Genomic DNA, 17,663 nt, shown 5'->3' with positions numbered 1-17,663 from the left:
CCGGAAGTTATTGACAAACTCCGTAAAAATAACCGTAAACGCCGTATCATCTCACACCACGATAATGCCACACGGCCAGACAGACAAATGAATTTTTGAAGTTGAACAACGTTGACCTTATGAGCCATCCCGTGTACAGTCCCGACCTGGCATCTTGTGACTTTTATTTATTTCCAAAAATGAAGAACCAGTTACGCGGTCAACGATTTTCATTACCTGAAGAGGCTGTCGAAGAGTATGAAAAATATGTTTCAGAGATTGTCACGGATGAGTGGCATAAATGTTTTCAAAATTGGTTCATTCGTAAAGTGCATTAACGCTAACGGAGAATATTTTGAGAAACTATAAATTCGTTTCTGACCATTTAAAGTGCCGCCCCGCGTACAGTTCAATATTTATAAATGTAATAAAATAAAATACAATAAAAAATACAATTGAAAACTGAAATATTATAATAAAATCTAATAAAAAATTTCAAATTAAAATAAAATTAATATTAAAATGAATAAAAGAAAATAAAATAAAATTAAAACTGCACCTCCAGTTTGGTCTACATTTTAATTCAATTGAAATTTTTAGGTGGGCTGCCGTATCAATACGCCAACATAATGCTCAAGCATAGGCTCTGCTATTTCACAAGTAAACATTTTCAGAATACTGTTGGAACTGCTACGTGTTCTATGCAGTGTGGATGCTGTCTTCTTTCTCATCATGGAATGAACGTCTACCGTCCGCGCGTCTGCGAACATGCCAGATGCACTACAATGATGCGGCAGTCCCAAAAGCACTCTGAAGCCGTTCCTGTACTGTACACGGAAAGAGTCCATTATTTTGTAGAATATCTGGTCCACAGGGCGCTCGTGTAGAACGTTTGGCAGTAAGCTTTAAATAACTTCATCTTGGCCCTACGTTCTCGCTCAATGACTGCATGATCTTTAGAGGTCCTCGTAAACATAATGACCTAGATATTTAAAAAGTTTCACTCGTTGGTGAGTTATTTAATTTGATGACAAGTTCATATTTAGATGACTTCCTCGGGCCTCAAAGATAATGTACTCGCTTTTTTTCGCGATAGAAATCAAGCCATGATCACCACAATGCTTTGCACAAATATCAAGTAGGTAGGTGTCTGATAGAGCCCGCCGTGGAACCCAGTAGCACCATATCGTCTGCGTAAATCAAATTGTTGACAGCTACGCCATCTACCCAGCAGATTAATGAATCAGTGCAGTAAACTATGGCCTAAACCCCTAGTTAAGGGTGTACGAAAACAGCCTCCACACGACATACCATTCGGCGAGTTCTTCACACCGAAATCCTTTTACCACACTGGCAAGCATTACAGTATATTACCATCGAGACCATATTGTAGTTAGACCCATGACGTACATGGGCTTGTACACGTTTATTCAATAGACAATTCGTTTTACATTACTACACACTTACATTATAGAAACAATAGACAATAAAACTATACGGCCGTACGGGCCACTAAAAGATATTTGATTACCAGTGTTTCCTGCAAAAACGATTGCGGTACAATGTAACTAATAGTTATTGTAAACTAATATGGAGATTGCTACAGGCATAGCCCATCAGTTAAAAGTACTGTGGAGTAATTTTCCGAAAAATTTCAAATAGTAAAAATTTTTCCGGAAAAAATCTCGAAAAATTGAAAAAATATAATTTTATTTTATTTTATTATAGCCATGTAAAAAAACGAGATTTAAAATTATCTCAGAACAGCGATAAAAAGTTGTCCTTTAGTACCAGTAGACCGGTTTGGGACAGAGTTCGTCCAGGGAAATACTGCCAGGTCCAAGTTATACGTTCAGGGAACAAGTCTGCAGGCAGAGAATTCCACTCCATAGTCGTTCGCCATATAAATGTGGAAGCGTAACGCTTCGTGCGAATCTTTGGAATATCCACAACATAGGGGTGAAACCCAAGCCTACGCCTAATCCCCCGGTGATGGAAAGGGGAAGGCGGAATTAAATCGTGTAATTCCATCGCACACTCTCCGTGATATATCCTGTAAAATACCGATAAGCAGGCAACTTTACGGCGGTGTTCAAGGCTCTGCAGCTTCGCCTCTACTAATTCCATGTCACCTATAAGCCTCTTGACACGCTTGACAATTGAATTCAAGGTGGCCAGTTGATATGTAGCAGAGCCATCCCATAGGTGACAGCCGTCCTCCATACACGACCGGATTTGTGCTTGATACAGCTGAAGCAACTGTCCTGGTGTGAAGTAACGCCTCACCCTGGAAAGGATGCCAAGCTCCCTGGCTAAAGAAATGGAATGCTCTAATATATTTCTCGAAAAGTACAATTTGGGGCTATTCAAGGCTAGAGTGAATAGGCATTTTTTAGGCAAACGCGTCACATCGTCGCTTAACATCAGGCGAGATTGTGGCCAAGCGCGTGTCTATTATATATTTAAAAAAATGCTGAGTCATTGTTGTTTCTCCTTAATTTTTTGACTAAAAATAACAAACATTGAGAAAACAGTATAATATACAAATAGAATTCGCAGAGAGGAGAATCTACAACAATACACAGATGATTACAGAAACAAATTGTTACTTTTAATAAATTTACGCAGGACATACACAAAGCGGGAGTGAACTAACGTTAGGAGGAAGTTGATATTAACGGGACGGGGGACTTTAGGGGGGAGTATATCATACAGAGGAGTAGGCAACGATACGGTGCAGTCAAAACACAGGTACTCAAGGGTACCTTCCGCTAGACCACACTCGCACTCGAGTGGTCTCGAACACGGATCTTAGCCAAGATTTCCCAAAAGATTTCAATTAATACACATGGGACTTGTGAACTTGTCTCAGGGCGACGGGCGCAGTGAGGGTGCCCCATCGAGTATATAACCAGAAATAGAGGCGAAATGTCATTCAATTTGTTTGAAAACTATTCTGCCATATCATTACTGTAACAACTGCGCTCTGATTGGCTAGCCCGAGTTCGAAACAATTGACGGGTGTCGTCAACTGTTTCACTTCAAATTGACCAGTTAACTTGAGGTTTGCTATAATGGACGAAAATTGCAACATTACATATTTAATTACCGATGAAATGTGATTCCGTTTGTTTTGTAATTAGATGTTTTCCTACACCACCGAATAGAACAACACGGCATTGTTAGAGATATTATCTTTATTACAATAAATACATAATATTTTTTGGAATATACGGAGACGCACACACAGGTCAGCAGTTGGCCTGTCTATATTTCAGTGCAAACGAGAGTTGATTTTTATAAGAGCTGTATCGCTAATGCGTTACCAGGAATATATGGCCCTTATTTCGTCTCTATTTCTGGTTATATACTCGATGGGAAGCCCCTATGACCTTTGCGATTTAAAGCTTTGAGTGGCAAATAAAAATAAGTCTATTTTAATTCAGGGTCTTCTTAAGCTTCAAAGTTAAAGATGAAATAAAAATGCATCGCTTAGGTAACCAAACGGTGTTTTTATTAATTTTTCTAAACAACGAAACTTACACAACGGAACTAATAAATAATTATATAATAAACCATGTACGCACCGGCGCAACGAATAAAACCAAATCATTGCATTTAAATACAGACATGGCGTTGGTCAGACTCAATCAACACCAGTGTGATTGGTCGGTCACCATTACACGTGATATTGGAGTCAAGTGGTTTGGTGTTCCTTTCGTACACAATTTCAAGCGATTGGTAAAATTTAATTTCGAACTGCATTCTCGAATGAACTACAGTTACAGTACAACACCGTATCTTCAAGACTAAAATGACTAATTCGAAAAAAATTTGTTTTTGGAGAGAGAGACTAACTAAAAAAAGGAAATTGGGAAATAAATGTTAAGTATAAATAGGTTTTCATATCAAATACAATTTTGTCATACTTGGCATCAACCAAACGTTATACGAGTATGTGGTTGATAATATGTATATTTAGCAGCAGTAGAGCTTCTTGTGAGAGAGTTCGTCCAGGGAAGTACTGCCACCTTATCTATTTCTGCTGCCAAGCAGTAATATGAGCATTACTGCGTTCCGGTATTGATGGGTAAGAGTGCTGGTGAAATTACAGGCACGTGGGACTTCTTAACTTTACATATCGGGGCGACGGGCACAATAGCAGTGCCTCCGAGATCTTTGCGATTTAAAGCTCTGAGTGGCACTGCAACTGTTATGGACAGGCGTGTCGCTTACCACCAGGCGCACGACTTGTTCGTCCCGTCATTTGGCATCATAAAAAATTACCAATAATAGCTAGCTTTACTTACCTACGTATTAGCGTGCATTAATGAGTTCCAAAAATGTATTTGTCCCTTAAAAATTTAGTTTTTATCGAATTCAGAATCGACAATTTTGCGGCGGTGTGTACATGGTTTAATTTTATAATAAATTATAAAATAACAATGATAATATATTATTACACAATTAAAATAATTATATATAATGTCAAACTTGTGCCATATTTATTTATTTAGGCATCGTATCAGATTTTACAAAATTCATTAAAACCTCTTTGGCACTGAAAAAAATTATAATCTTTACCGTAAAGACCCGTGCCCAGAAGAGGGACGTATCGTCCCTATCCTCCCAGACTGTTCTCTCTGACAATTTAGTTGTAACTTAATAAAACGTACGACATAAGAACGCCTTGAAATTAGACCAGAGACACCACAGTGGCGCTGCAGTCGCACCATTACTAATTGTCATACAATAGTTAGAAGCGCAGATGCAGCGCTGCTGTCGTAACATGCGCACGCCACTTTTCCAATCACAATTACTAAACTAAGAATTAAGTCGAGTCACCGGAGAAGGAGCAGGAAAAATTGTTTTGCAAGATCAATAAATGGTTTAGATATCGACGCTGGAAAGGAAAAAGGGCTAACAGACCATTTTTAGGCAAATGGACTTGTGTATATCATTAAACCTGGACCTCATAAGGCTCAAGGTCACTCAGCGGACAATGGAGAGAGCGATGCTCGGTATTTCCCTACGTGATAGAATCAGAAATGAGGAAATCCGTAGGAGAACTAAGGTAACCGACATAGCTCGAAGAATTGCTCAGCTGAAGTGGCAGTGGGCGGGGCACATAGCTAGGAGAACCGATGGCCGTTGCGACGGAAAGGTTCGTCAATGCGACCGCGCACCGGACGACGCTCAGTGGGTAGCCCCCAAAGGTGGACCGACGATCTGGTAAAGGTCGCGGGAAGCCGATGGATGCGGGCAGCGCAGAACCGATCGTCGTGGAGATCGTTGGAGGAGGCCTATGCCCAGCAGTGGGCGTCGTATGGCTGAATGATGATGATATCATTGAAATCAGCGAATTTTTCGCGTGTAACCAACTAGGATTGACGGCGATCTGACCACTTTTTGGTCTGTTACGACGTTTTGCAAAAGGCGCCAACAGACCAGAATTTTGCAACATTTCATTACACTTGTTATTAGACAATACTTGAGATGACATATTGGGGTCTTAGTTGCTTTCGTGGTCTTTACTTCAGTGTGTCATGACTTGTTAGTCTTTTTGCCTGATTCTGAAAAAAGCTTTAGTGCACGTTAGACCTTTTTCTTAGCATTAATTTATATAAAAGCTATTAAGACGAGGTGGCAAATTATAAAGACGTACCATTTATACAAATAGTCGGAAAAATAGTACAATTTAATATTATTTATTATTAAATAACGGTGTTACAAAAAATATACGATACACCTAAGGATATTGTCTAAAAAATGTGATAATTAGTTACACGATAGGGTGTACTTCGCCCAATCATATAAAATCCTGAAAGCAAGCAAAAAAAATTTGCATTTGAGATATTTCCAGAGTTTGCAACTGAAGCCGTATTAGTTATTGACATTTATCCCAAAATTTGCAAATTGCCCAGCGGTTTAATGACATGCCGCGCCGCCCGCTGCCCCGTCAGTCGCCATCGAGCGCTTGTCGACGTCGGATCTGTGTCAAATTTTATCCGCCCGTTCTTGATTTATTCATATTAATTTACAGCGCGCGGACTTCGGGACGAGAGGCGACCCCTCACGCTTTGAAGACCTCGCCTTAATTAAGTTCTATAGACACGCAGCTGTCGCGCAATTACAAAGTTTCCATAGGCGTCTAATTCGAAGGCGCGATTACTTAACTTTTGACCCCTTTTTACATATGAATATAACTTATTAATAGAACCAATTATCTTAAACAAATTCACCTTATGCCAGTTAGAACAGTTAGCCAGGAAAGAGACAATATTAAAAGCTAACATTATCATTTATCCCCTTTTCAGTATATATCTAAAGGTTTATAGCCTACCGGTTTCAAAATCCACAGCTAACAAACAATACTGTATACTTTATTCATTAAAAACAATGCCCATGTATCTCGCGACAAATAGGGAATTTTTTGTTGTTGGCAGTACTGGGTGTAATTGGAATAAACGTTTTTGATAGTTGTGATTTTCTTTAACATTCCGCAGATGGGAAATATAGTACCTTATCATTACGTAACGTAGCTAGGTTTCTTTATTCGACCAGTCTGGGCTAGGTATTCAGTGACAATCACCGCCTGCCAGTCCGCGTATATCAGTTGGCCAGCCATACACTGCATGTCAGCGTCAAAAACAGCCATAACAATTATGAATTTATAACGTTTCTTGTATTCCATCCATTTTAAATAAATCTCCCTAGCTGAAAATGAGGAGATTGGCGTATGTATTTACAAAAAATAAAAGTATCAAAACTGTTTGATCGTTGTCGGTCTAATTAAAGATGTCAAATTCGGGTTGCCATATAAAATTCTCATTTTGTTTTTAATTTGTATCACAACATTCTAGTGCACTCGCACGTGTTATAATATAACAAATAGGTACATACCATTAGGTAATTCAATCGTATCTTTTGGCGTCAAATCGTGTATAAAATTGGACAGAAAAATTTGGACAGTAGCATAAAAAACAAAGTCGACCACCGTGGCGTAAAGAAAGAGATTGATCAAAGTAAAAGTTCCACGTTTAGCGTGACGCCAGACGAACGTAATCTTGTAAGTTATGCGTCGCGTTTTTGAGTCGCTAAATTTACCCTTAATTCGGTTTCATATGAAAGTCCCAATAGTGCCACACGGCGACGCAAAATGAGCTGTCTGAATGAATGAAAGTAAACAACGAGCATCACAACTCACAAAACTACCCTGCTCTGGCATCATCCCTTAAACCAACGACCGTGCATTCCGGGACTGTTTCATGCAATATTTCAGTCCAATATTAAATAATAAATATATCGCACTGTTAATACAATAGCGTGTTACCTCAAAAAGTGCATTTTCTCAGGATCGACGAAAAATTCATTACTCGCTTCCCGTGAAAATTTCCTACTTGCCAAATATACATATTTAATAAATAAAAGAGAAAAAATTGTTTCATATTTTTGAACAAGGACTATTTTGGCCAGAACTAACTCACATAAAGCGTGTCTCATTTTGAGTTAATTAGATATCTTTTACTTGCTTTTTACAATATTCTAACGACGGTTTTATTGACGTGTAGAGAATCAAATTTTACGTTCAACTATGGTATAATCTTGAATTTCACATATTTTGAGTTATAACACTATTGTAATAGCAGTGTGATATATATCTATTATACTATATTAGAGCCTATACACACGGCGTATTTTATACGCGCCATAAAAGCGCTGTAGTGAATCGATTCAAACGCGCGCAAACATCGCGTTGAAAGTAAGAACTTTATTTATACTCCACTGGAGTTTACACTTGAATTTCACGTAGTTTTAGAAATTAACAAACCAAAGTAAAGTTAAAATAAAATGTATATATAATAGTAAAGTTAAAATAAAATGTATAATCTCTGTACAGAGTACTAAAAAAACGACCTTAAAAACGACCTTAAAAGTTATTCATCCCCTAGTTTGCCACCCTTGGAGGTGGAATATTTTTCTTCAAATTTAAATGGGACCATTTCTGAGGTACCTTCATTCCAAAAAAAAAAAGAATCATCAAAATCCATTCACAAATCGCTATCGCGTAACATACATACATAAAAAAACATATAGTCGAATTAAGAACCTTCTTTTTTTTAAAGTCGGTTAACTATCCCTTATAAAAATGCGCGATACATACGCACGACTACAGCTCGTCGTCGGCTTGTATAAAATACGCTATATGCATAGATTCTTAATAACCCCATCTTTAAGGGAAGATGAACGCAATTTGCTCGTTTTCGGCAAAATATCGTAAGTACTGACTTCAGTGGAATGATTTCTAAAACATGTAAAGCTGTTACATAAACTCAAGTCTAGTGTACTTCAAAACTCTTATAAGACTTTATCTGTTGTTCCTAGAGCTCAAAAAATTTGGCTCAATATAAATTATGTTCCGTTTACCCCATTATGACCCTATAACTCTTTAATACTCCGTCCACCTATTTATTTTACTTTTGCAAAAAAATAAAAATGCAATATTACATGTACGCTTTTTTTCTTTACTATAGTGAAGCGACACTTTAGCTCCGATATTTATCGAGCCAACAGATTACGTAACGAAGATTATTCAAGCTGATAAATTTTGGTACCTATCTAGTAAATAATAATGAAAATAAATAAATTATAAATATAGGAAATGAAACTATTTTTCCGGATTTAAATCGCGTATATTTGTTTTTTCAAACAAACCGACGTTTCGGGCCCTTTACAGGTCCCATGGTCACGGTTCAACCGTCGCGAAAACCTAAGAACTCGATAAATTATAAATAATTATAATAAATTATTTTTTATATTTTGACGACCTCTGTGGTCGAGTGGCTTGCACACCGGTTTTCATGGTGTCGCTATCTCTGAGGTCCCGGGTTCGATGCCCGGCCGGGTCAGTGTAGAAAAGTAAGTTTTCTATATTGTCTCCGGTCTGGGTGTTTGTGGTACCGTCGTTGTTTCCGATTTCCATAACACAAGGGGTTTATCTTAGTTTGGAATCAGAGAAATGTGTGTGATGTTGTCTAATATTTATATTTATTATAATGAATCGCCGGATTCTTCTTCATATGAACGGGAATTATCATTTGAATCCTCAGTAAGATAGTATATACAAACTGTCAAACGCAGCACCACGATCCCAATCAGACAAGGTCTTCTTTTTTATACCCGCTCACATTCACAATCAAAACTTCTTCATAAATAAAATCGAGCGTTATAAAAAAAATATCGGAAACGCTTTAGAACATCACTAATTGATTTAGAATTCGAGTTGTGAAAAGTAAAATAAATGGTAGGACGGAGTATAGGTAGTTTTACAATTGTTTTGCACCATTTTTAGCTGCTGGTTGGAAGAGGTCGCTTATAGCATATAAGGCCGCCAATTTTGTATTTTTTTATACAATATACAATTTTATTTATAGTTCTCCGTTGTTATTTCCGATATCGTCGCTGATAGAATGAACAATATGTATCTTTTTTTCCGGGAGGATGAAAAAGCTCTCCTTGTCAAACTTTGTTCAAAAACATCTTGATATTTAGTGTTTTTTTTTAATGGGACAGTATGGGGAAACCCGAAACCGTGTAGATACAAGGAAACTATCTTGGGAACCATTCAGTCTTTTTAGGAAAACAATTTTAGCATAATCCATTTTTTGGTTAAGCGTGAGTTATCCACAAACATAAATATAATTGATCAATTTTATTTGCCAATCGACTCAGTTTCATGAAGGGATAGAAAAATCGGGAGAGCAGAAGTTGGTCAAATTTTATAAAAAGTCTTTTTCATACAAAATATATAATAACATTTTATGAAATTTAACCTACTTCTGCTGTCTCAATTATTTCCTTCCATTACAATAAAATCACACTTGTAAGAAACTGAGTATATATGCATTAAAAAAATGACAATTTTATTCATTTTGTATGAAAAATCATTTTATTAAATTTGACCAACTACTGCTGTCCCGATTTGTTCTTCCCGTACAATGAAATCATACTTATAAGAAACTGAGTCTATTAGCATTAAAAAAAATATATACTCCCGGACACGTAATTCGAGCCACCTCGTATTTTTGTCGTAAAGGGCTAGAATACAAAAATAGTGTTATGATCGAAGAAAAAGTTTTCCCCGGTTTTGAAAATCTAAATTCCCAACAAGGAGTTGATGGAAAAGACGTTTAGTATACTAATTTCCAAATTGCATAATAGTTTTTGATCATACAAACATTGTTTTAGCTTAGGACACTTAATACTGAAAATGCGTGGTGGCTCGAATTATGTGTCCGGAAGTGTAGTAAATTTTACTAATTTTGTATCTAAAATATTTCATGAAATTTAACCAACTTGTATGTAATGATCCCTTCATGAAACTGAGTCGATTAACAAAAAATTTGTTCAATTTTATTATTTTTATGAACATTTCACACTTGACTGAAAAAATTTACCAAAATTATTTTCACAAAAAAAGAGAAAGAATGGTTCCTAGGTTCCTAAGACAGTTTCCTTGTACCTTTAACGGTTTTAGATTTCCCCATACAGTCCCATTTAAAAAACACTGTATATTACTGATACAATGATTGAACAAACACAATGAAAAACTCCTTCAACCCAACTGGCCACGAATAAATTTCTGTTGCCTCACCATTGCTACAGTCAAGTCAGATGGAAGGAATTTTTCATTGGACACACATCAAAAACATCTAGGGATCAAGGACGTTTTTGCTAATTACTGAAAATCGGGTTTTTGAATGAATATTTTGTAACATCTATGGATTTATCGAGATTTTTTGTAAAATAATTCCACAATTTTGGATTATGAATACAAAGATCTAACATACAGAAAAAATTCCTCTATTCCCACTAGTTCAGTTGTCCAGTTCAGTTGACTGAGCCAATGACATTTTTTTTTCTCGTTTGTTCAGTTGAAAATGAGCTTTAGCCCCTGGTTTAGTAGAGACTTTTTATTTCCTCTATTCCCGCTAGGTCAGTTGTCCATCCTCTCTCTCTACAGCAGTTCTGTTGTCCAGTAGTTAGTTGATTGAACTATAAAGAATTTCTATTTTGTTTGCACAGTTGAAAATAAAACAAGCGTTTTTGCTGGACCTGGTCAGAATTTTTTTTAAGTATCACCCAGATATCACCCATTTCTATCTGTCGGATCGACTCGGAATTTGGCATACTCATGTTAACTGAACAAATGGGAAAAAAAGAGTCTCGCTAATTCAGTCAACTGAACCAACGAGAAAAAAAATCTCATTAATTCAGTCAACTGAACTGGACAACAGAACTAGTGCGAATAGATCAAAAATTTTCGTCGACCCGGTGGGACTTGAACTCTCTGTTCTCAAACTGCGGTGAGAAAGTTATTCAAAAGTCTCTCACTCAATGCCGACAGCCAGTACAAAGATCTATAACAAAAACACACAGGAGAATTTCGACGGCTCGATAACTGGACCTGTAGCTCAGTTGGTTAGAGCAATGCTACGGTGCAGCATGGTCGTGGATTCAAGTCCCACCGGGTCGACGAAATTTTTTCTGTAACTTCGATCTTTGTATTCATAAGCATAACAAAACTAGTTGTTTCACAAAAAATATCAATACATACAAAAACGTGCTTGATCCCTAGACACTTTTGGTGTATGTGTTTGTTCAATCTTTTTATCAATAATAACAATAATAAAAATAACAATGAGTATTTTTTTACAAACAAAAATAGACAAATATCATGATAGTAAAAACATGACATTCAATAAAAACAAACCATTAATTAAAATTATTTTGTGTGTTGTTGAAATGCTACAGTGTTATTATTATTTTCTTTGACAAGTTGTTTGCGATCTCGTCTTAAAAAAAAATACAGTGGCGATATGTTAAATTTGAATTTTGGTGATGCGATGTGTCATGCATTAAAACTACATATTTCACAGTTTTTTATTACATGAGGCAGCACTGGCTAGGGTCCTGTGTAGGCGCCGCGAAGCCTGCTGGGGGCGCGCCAAGATCTCCCACCAGCTCCGTAGGGGGCTGACCGAGGTCTTGCATCTGGAACGAATATGAAATTAAATGGAAATGTTTATTTGTACAGTAAATATGTTGTTGTTTAAATAGATAGATAGATAATTCACAAGGCAGTACTTCTCACGACAAGCTCTTTCACAAGGAGCGCCATTTTTTTTATTGAATGCCCCGACATTTGACCACCATGATATTCAATTATTTTTGTAAAATGACTCCCCTACTTTCCTATAATTATTAATACAAATGATCCGGCTGGATTCGAACCAACGTTTTCCAGCAAACCGTGTCAGATTATCTATTATTACTAAATAAAAACAATATCTTTCATATGGTTTTGAAGTAGTCGAGTAACGTACCTTCTGCATTAGATCCAGCACTACTTCAAACCTCTTCCGTTTGACATCTTCAGGGTCAGATTCCTGTTCTGGTTCCAGTTCAGTGCAAACTTTAAGCATCAACTCTTGCTGTTTTTCGAATCTGTTAGCAAAAGGTATAATAATGGTACATGTGTTGATATTATTATTATTTTGGATATTACCACGGACCCGCCGAATAAACGAGTAAAAGATGTTACCGTATTTTTGTTCTTGCATTTTTGGATTTTCCCACTCAAAAACGTTATAATTTTTTTTTTCATATTTATTTTCCAATTAATTTTATAATTATTCGTACTACAATGCTTATTCATCGGAATATAAAATCAACAATCTCGCACGAATATTGCAAGTACGTATCTTGTATATTATCGATTCTAGCATGTTTATAATCACGAAAGAAAAACACAATGGAAGCGCCTTAAGCCTCGATTACTATGAGAACCGATGCCGCCTAAACTCACACATTCTTATCGAGTTCTTAGGTTTTCGCGATTGTTACACATAGGAAATGAAACTATTTTTCCGGATTTAAATCGCGTATATTTGTTTTTTCAAACAAACCGACTATTCGGGCCCTTTGCAGGTCACGGTTGACTGAGGTGGTACAGTCTTTAACCAGTTATGTCACCAGTTAGTTATGTATGTGTAATTAAATATAAGATATTTAATTAATAACTATTGTAACTATAGTGAAAAATAAAATAGGGTTTTTTTGCATCAATATTAGACATAACTGGTTAAAGATTGTACCATCTCAGTCAATCGTGACCATGCGACCTGTAAAGGGCCCGAAACGTCGGTTTGTTTGAAAAAACAAATATACGCGATTTAAATCCGGAAAAATGGTTTCATTCACAAATTCTTAATTTAGAACAAAACAAAATCTTGATATTGATTAGTCGTAGTTTCAAATTTAAAAAGTCTAGATGGTTAATAAAATTTAAACTTTACCGTGTTGGCATATGGTTGAAAGTTTAATACTATCAATACCTACTATTACAAGTTACGACGTTTTGATACATATTGAAATTTCAATCAATGTGCTGCCATCTAGCGGTTAATTGCTGAACGACTACGAATTGGTGTTATTAATTTAGTTCTCCAATAAAGAAGCGAAATACGAAATCGTGAAATACGAAATTGATAAACGTCTCTCTCTTTTTGCGTTAGGGTTTAAAATGATAGACAACCACTCGTATGGCTAACACATAACACAGTCTCCAACTCAGTTTCTGGATTAAAAGGGAATAGGTTTCAAAAATAAAGCAAAACGAGCCCATTCTATAAGACCTGTGGTCAGTTCTTTAGAAAAAGGTATCAACTAACCTCGTATATTCACTCGGTTCAACTTTTCCTTTGTTCTCCTGCAACCAAGCTGGATACTTATCAACGAGCTCCTTCAAGGAAGGATAAAGAACCTCCTTCGAAAGGAGGGATTGCATCATCCCTTGCATGAACGGGAGGAACATGTTGCCTTCCTGAAATAAAAAAAAATATGTAATATTTCTATTAATAGATGATAATGAGATTATGAACGAAATTTGGCGTGGGTGGATATTATTTCTGAACAATGAACGGACACAGTTTGTCCATAGTTTTCTGAGTTATATTGCTATGTCTTAACGGGTTGACAATTTTCTATAGGATTTAAATTTATTCAACAGTGAAATCCTCTGGGATTCAATTTAGTATTAAACTAAGAAGGATTTAAAAGTTGAATCCTGATGGATTCAAAAGTTGAATCCTGAGTGATTTATTGCAGTACTATACTAATAAGAATTTAAAAGTTAAATCCTAAGAATATAACAGAAGACTAAGTACAACCATCGTCAGATTAACCCGCCAGACTAATGGCGAAAGGTCAAACTTTTAATAAAAAGGTGGTAGAAATAGTGGTTTAATATTACTAAAAATATTATTGTGGCAGTTGCTCTATGTAATAATTAACTGTGTGAAAACCGGTATTTATAAATTTCATTAGATTGTTTATTTTTTGATGGTGATTTATGTATTTATTTACCCACAATAGAGGGACGAGCTGATAATTAATGCTGTGTTCGCGCATATGCTTCACACAGTGTATGTTGACCTTAATTCCCTATCACACACACTAATTGTAAAAAAAAACAAATTAAACAATTTAAGAAGTTTATTATTTGAGATTTTTGCGAAAAAACTCCACTAGTTTAGTTATAATTATTAGATGGATAGATATACACTTTATTGCTCGCTTTTAATTAATTAGCAAATATATGTTCTTTTTTACGTATATTTATTTGATATTATACCTTTTTGTTATTTTATATGTTTTGTTTTACGATTTATTTTTCTTTTTTTTCGTTACTTGTTTCATATTACTGTGTGTGCTTGTGGAAAGTCAATAAACGTATTCTATCTATCTTACTGCTCACACACAGGACCAAAAACAGTACATAGACAGCTTAAAACTAATGTGGGCAAGGGCGGCCTTATCTCTAAGAGCGATCACTTCCAGACAACCTTTGAGATATAGGTAAACTAATCAGAGCGGGATAAGTAGTGTGCCAATAGCAAAATTTGAATTGTATAGAAAAACAATAATTAAAATTATATTTTGTTAAATAATAAATAACGATATAGTATTCCTACATGTATATTAGTATATATAAATATACCTAAATAAACTTATACTTTGTTATAATTATTAATACCAAGATCGAACACTCAGAAAAAATTCCTTCGATCCGGTCGGATTCGAACCGACGTCTTCTAGCTTACCGTGCCAGACGCTATACCAACTAAGCTACGGAACGAACCAGCGGACCTCACGAATTTATCTATGTGCTTGCGTCGTGTCTTTGTATTTGGTTTTTAACGACTTTTTAGTCGTAACGCCATCTATGAGAAATATATGAAAGATTTATCACCCAGTTAGTACCTTTACAGCTACCAGTCCTGGCGAGAGATGTCGCTATTCGCTATATCTTAAATTTTTATTGAATTGTTATTCAATTATTTTTTGGGAAATTACTCCACTAGTTAGTTATAATTATTAATACAAATGCTTAGTTGGTATAGCGTCTGCCACGGTAAGCTAGAAGACGTCGGTTCGAATCCGGCCGGATCGAAGAATTTTTTTCTGAGTGTTCGATCTTTGTACTAATAATTATAAAAACGACAGAATATCACCGGGCTGTCTTTTCTCTTTAACGTAACAGCTTCCAAAAGTATGCTCTGGTCGTATACACACTAACTTACCTGTGCGCCATCACCTAGACTAAAGTTATTGAACATATTCGCCAAATCTTGGTCTGAGAAGGGTGTCTGCAGGTTTTCCGCATTCGAGTTCAGGTTTTGCAATGTCTGTGATATCGCTGCTGATACCTGAAATTATATATCTCATATATATCTCCACCTAACGTACATCTAAAAATATATGGGTTTGGGGGACAAAGTTGCATGTTTGGCGCCAAGGGCTGCATGTTTGGCAGTTCGTGATTTATTCTGCTTTTTCCAATGCAGTCAAGCTGTGGTACCTCATCTATTTTTTCTTTGACCGCAGGGTCCTCTGCCTCCGTGCTTTCAGCCGTTTCACCACCCGGCTTCAGTATTTGTGCAGCCGCTTCTGAAACCATGTGGAGATTTTTGTGAACCTTCGCCTAATGCATTTATAACGTCGCGGCAGAGTGGCAATTTGATAGAATACTCGAATGGCACCTCTATTACTGTCGCTAGTGTTACCAAATCGACAGCTAATAATTCTATCAATTAATTTCTTTTTAATTTACAGTGTTAATAAATACATGGCGCTAGCGCAATAAAATATAAATATTACTCGTAGACAAAATCACATACATTGCTCTGATCCAAAAGTAAGTAACTTGACGAAATACTTTCATAGATTTCTCATAGATGGCGCTACGACTAAAAAGTCGTTGAAAAACCAAATACAAAAACACGACAACAAGCACATAGAAAAATTCATGAGGTCCGCTGGTTCGTTTCGTGGCTTAGTTAGTATAGCGTCTGCCACGCTATGCTAGAAGACGTCGGTTCGAATTCAAAGGGATCGAAGAATTTTTTTCTGAGTGTTCGATATTTGTATTAATAAATAGTAAGTAACGTGTTATATGAAACAACGACATTACTATAAACACCCAAAACCGAGACAACATAGAAGAGTTAGTTTTCTACATTGACCCGGCCGCACCTCAAAAATGGCGACACCATGAAGACCGGTGTGCAACCACGGAGGTAACAGATCATAGATTAGAACCTGACATACTTTACGGTTGTGTCTTTTTTGGATTTTGTCTATACGTTACAGCAAACAAATAGACTTCAAGACTTCCCCTTTAGCGACAGCGCATTCCTAACTTACATACATTTGTGAATTTTAAGTAGCCAATATCTCTCGCTAACGTTGAAGGAAAATATCGTGATGATATCTGCATGCCTTAGAAAATTTACAACTATTGGACAACGTGTGATGTCCCCAACTGCGTAACTGTGGCCTAAATCTTCTATTTAAAGGAGACCCTTGCCCAGTAGTGGGACGTATAATGGGTTGATGGTAATGAGAATAAATAATCGAACTTCCCATGCGCACGTCAAAATATCAGGCTATGTAATTAGCATAGTCCTCAAATGCTGACTCATGGACATTTTTGACATGTTTTTTGTGTTTTTAGTGATACCAAGTAACGGGACGGACAAGTCGTGGGCCTATTGGTAAGCGACACGCCTGTCCATAACAGTTGCAGTGCCACTCAGAACTCTAAATCGCATAGACCTCAACCAGCACCCTTACCCTTCCGACAAAACCCGTAACGAACAGCCTTTGCCGGGAAGTCACACGGTACATAAATCCGTGTTCGTTTTTTGAACGTAATGCAAACATTCCGAGCAGGTTTGAGAAATATTTATTTAACAATAACACTATTGTTATAATACAATTATGACATAACTTCCAGCAAGCCTCTGTATCACAAGTCTTATTGTTAAACCAGAATTTGATCGTCATCACGGAATCATCTCCTAAAATGCTGAAAAATAAAATCACAAGATTTTTTCAACGTAAACTTTTAAAAATTAGTCACAATGTTGATGGACTCCCAAAATAAATGTTCAAGAATAATTACAACGTTAACACGTTCAATTTGAGGTGTGAAAGACGGTGCTATAAAAATAGATGCATGACTAGGATACTGAATGACCTTGATGTGTCATTCTGGGTGCTTAAAAAGGAATTCATTCCCGATAGAACTAATTTAGAAGAGTGTCGACACGTCCCGTTGA

The 17,663-nt window shown here is 36.4% G+C and overlaps 1 protein-coding gene across 1 annotated transcript; it reads right to left on the bottom strand.

Moving 5' to 3' along the window:
• Nucleotides 1-5,702: 5,702 nt before the first annotated feature.
• Nucleotides 5,703-16,000, bottom strand: LOC113232168 (peroxisomal biogenesis factor 19). The gene is made up of 6 exons (XM_026466806.1): nucleotides 15,902-16,000; nucleotides 15,624-15,749; nucleotides 13,713-13,864; nucleotides 12,366-12,486; nucleotides 11,930-12,033; nucleotides 5,703-6,696 (listed from the first exon to the last, which is right to left on the bottom strand). The coding sequence occupies exons 1-6, from the start codon at nucleotides 15,998-16,000 to the stop codon at nucleotides 6,693-6,695; spliced, it is 606 nt and encodes a 201-aa protein (XP_026322591.1). The 3' UTR covers nucleotides 5,703-6,692.
• Nucleotides 16,001-17,663: the final 1,663 nt, after the last annotated feature.

Source organism: Hyposmocoma kahamanoa, unplaced genomic scaffold (assembly GCF_003589595.1).
Source record: "Hyposmocoma kahamanoa isolate Upper Pololo Valley unplaced genomic scaffold, ASM358959v1 67, whole genome shotgun sequence".
NCBI classification, from domain to species: domain Eukaryota; kingdom Metazoa; phylum Arthropoda; class Insecta; order Lepidoptera; family Cosmopterigidae; genus Hyposmocoma; species Hyposmocoma kahamanoa.
The sequence above is the reverse complement of the archived record's forward strand: the minus strand, read 5'-3'. Positions and strand labels throughout refer to the sequence as shown.